This window comes from Buceros rhinoceros, unplaced genomic scaffold (assembly GCF_000710305.1).
Source record: "Buceros rhinoceros silvestris isolate BGI_N320 unplaced genomic scaffold, ASM71030v1 scaffold23142, whole genome shotgun sequence".
NCBI lineage: Eukaryota > Metazoa > Chordata > Aves > Bucerotiformes > Bucerotidae > Buceros > Buceros rhinoceros.
In genome coordinates this window covers 2,845-5,390 of record NW_010398670.1, presented here as the reverse complement: position 1 = coordinate 5,390, position 2,546 = coordinate 2,845, and the positions used below count along the sequence as shown (strand labels likewise).

Genomic DNA, 2,546 nt, shown 5'->3' with positions numbered 1-2,546 from the left:
TTTCCCTTAAGGCAGAAGTTATCTAGCATGGCACTGAAGAACACACTTAATTAAGTATGCTTATAGTTTTATTACAGCCAATGGCTTTTTCCATGCTCAATGCCAAGAATATGCTCAAGAATATGCTGCTGAGACAAAAGCTTACACGTCTGTTATTTAGAATGCACGGCAAGGCTTTCTATCCGAAACCACATTGTCTTGCCTGTAATCGGCACTGACGGTGCCTCCACAGTTTTCAGTTTATTCCAGGGTGCACTCAGCATTTATTAGGGCACAGATGGTGCTCTCTTTCTTTGGCTTCTAAAGAACATGCCTAAATATTAAACCAAACTTGGCTATCTGCCTTTTATCCTGTTTTTACACTCTGTATTGCCACAGTAAAAATAACAGTAACCTTTGATCTAATCTGGAAGCCTTTTATAACTTACACACAAAATCTGGCAATAGGATTATCGAGTACAGTCAGCCCACTCGAAACCAGAGAACCTGATACGCATAAATCCAGCATGTTAGTCACAGGAGATCAAGAATGGGAACAAGCAATCCACAAAACAATCAAAAGAACAAAAATTGGAAACAATATTTCTAGTAACAAACGGTGTGATCCTGACTGTACTCGATGGCTGTGTGTGTGTTTCTGGAACTACAAGGATTATTCAAGAGCTTAGCTTGCAATTAGCAAACAAACAGGATGATTTGAAACAAAGAACATTAGCATGACAGAATTTGCCATAACAGTGAGCAACATCTTTTCCACACACTCAATGCCAAAAGTCTGCATGGTGCTGAGAACTTGCAGTGTTCTCTCCTATGGACAGGACAGGACATTTTTCCCAAACTCTGAAAATGGTTTACCCATTTCTGAGCAAGCATAAAGCAACCTCCACAGAGACCCCACAGAAAGGTGGGCTGTCACGATATTCCACAAATGTCCTAAGATAAGATAATGTCAGATTTGTCTAGCAGATGTTGACAAAGCATCCTTAAATGTGCAGCTAACTGGCATGTATGTGCACATGATGGTCAGTGGGTCTTAGTCACACATCTTCACAGGCTTTCAGTCTCATACAAAGTACATTGACACTGGAAAAATTACACGTTGTGCATCAAAATACATATGACCAAACTGAAATGGGGGTGGAGGAGTGGAGGGCTTGGAGAAAGGTTAATCGGACTGCTCGGAAATGATGCTCCCAAGTGAGGACTATTTCACTACCTCACTGGTAATGTGAGGTTAGCTGCCAGAACCTAGGGCAAGAAACCTGCATTTTAAGCAGTTGTCTTGACTTCAAAACAGCTCAACGATTGCATGCATGTATTGATAAAGAAATCACTTCTGAACAAACATTAAGTCCAGAAAACTAGTTTTAGAAGTATATTTAAATGTTAAAAAGCCAAAAATTTGACTAAATAAGATTCTACAATACCAGCTAAATCAGTTAGCTCCTGAATTTGTTTTAAAACCAAGTAATGGCTAATAATTTTGGAAGTAATGATCCTAGATATTGCACTCCAGTAAACATAATAAACTCAATAAATCTAAATTAGCATATGCTACTAAATCAAAATGACATTAAAATCATAATAAAAGTTAAGTAAAAAAAGAGTTCTGCCAATACAAACAATCCAGAAACAAACCACTGCAAAACATATATATATAAAACAATAATCAGGTATAGATGGTAAAGAGACTGTTCTGCAGCTAGTCAAAACTACTTTTTATAGTCTGTTCCCTTTGAGGTAAGAGTCTACATCCTAGCCTCTACCAAGACACCCTCTCCTGGTCTCCTGAAACTCAGCCCTTCTCACTCCCCAAACCTTGAAATACTTCCTGGCATTTGGCTGGCTTCCACGAAATTCAGGCTGTCCCCTTTTCTTGGTATCATGCTCTATATCAACATGACATGTAACTTGAAATGACTGGTACATTCAATACTTTCAAAATTACAGCTTGAGAACAAGCTTCGAAACGCCAGTAACAACAATCTCGGCCTTACCTGCAGGACCTTGTACTGTCATTTCCTTACGCTTCACCATCAGCTTGTCTTTAACCCACGGAAACTCCTGTAAGGAGTCCAAGAACACATCAAAAGCCTTGGGTCCTCTGGTAGGAAGAATATCAAGGAGCATCATGGTTTTCCTCTGAGTGGTGGTTTGGGATTTTATCTCCTGAACATGACTGTCTGTGAGAATCCCTTCTTGGTAGAGATACTGAATAACAACTCCATCCACCAGCACCTCTGTGCAGAGCTCCAGGCGTAGGGAGCGTAAAAGCTGCTTGTCTCTGGCATCCATCTGGCAACCTAGAGCATGAGAAAAGAAGGAGGGAAATGCACGAAGAGTATAATACTTCAACCTTTAACATCCAGAAATGATGTCTGAACATCTAGAAGCGACGTTTGATACCTGGCAACCTTTAGAAAGAATGCCAAACTCAGAATCACCACCCTGGGGAAACTATTAATGACCCCCACCATCTTCCTTCTCCTCAAATTTCACTGACTCACAGCTAAAATGCAGCCATTTCCAGGAAATATTAGACAGGA

The 2,546-nt window shown here is 40.1% G+C and overlaps 1 protein-coding gene across 1 annotated transcript; it reads right to left on the bottom strand.

The window, feature by feature from the left end:
- Positions 1-1,944: 1,944 nt before the first annotated feature.
- On the bottom strand, positions 1,945-2,295 carry LOC104489080 (death domain-containing protein CRADD-like). The gene has a single exon (XM_010131194.1). It carries the CDS (start codon positions 2,293-2,295, stop codon positions 1,945-1,947), a length of 351 nt encoding a protein of 116 aa, XP_010129496.1.
- Between the last annotated feature and the right edge of the window lie 251 nt (positions 2,296-2,546).

Bases quoted from the DNA above. Each gene is read 5' to 3' on its own strand.
- LOC104489080 (XM_010131194.1), bottom strand. From the start codon at position 2,295: ATGGATGCCAGAGACAAGCAGCTTTTACGCTCCCTACGCCTGGAGCTC.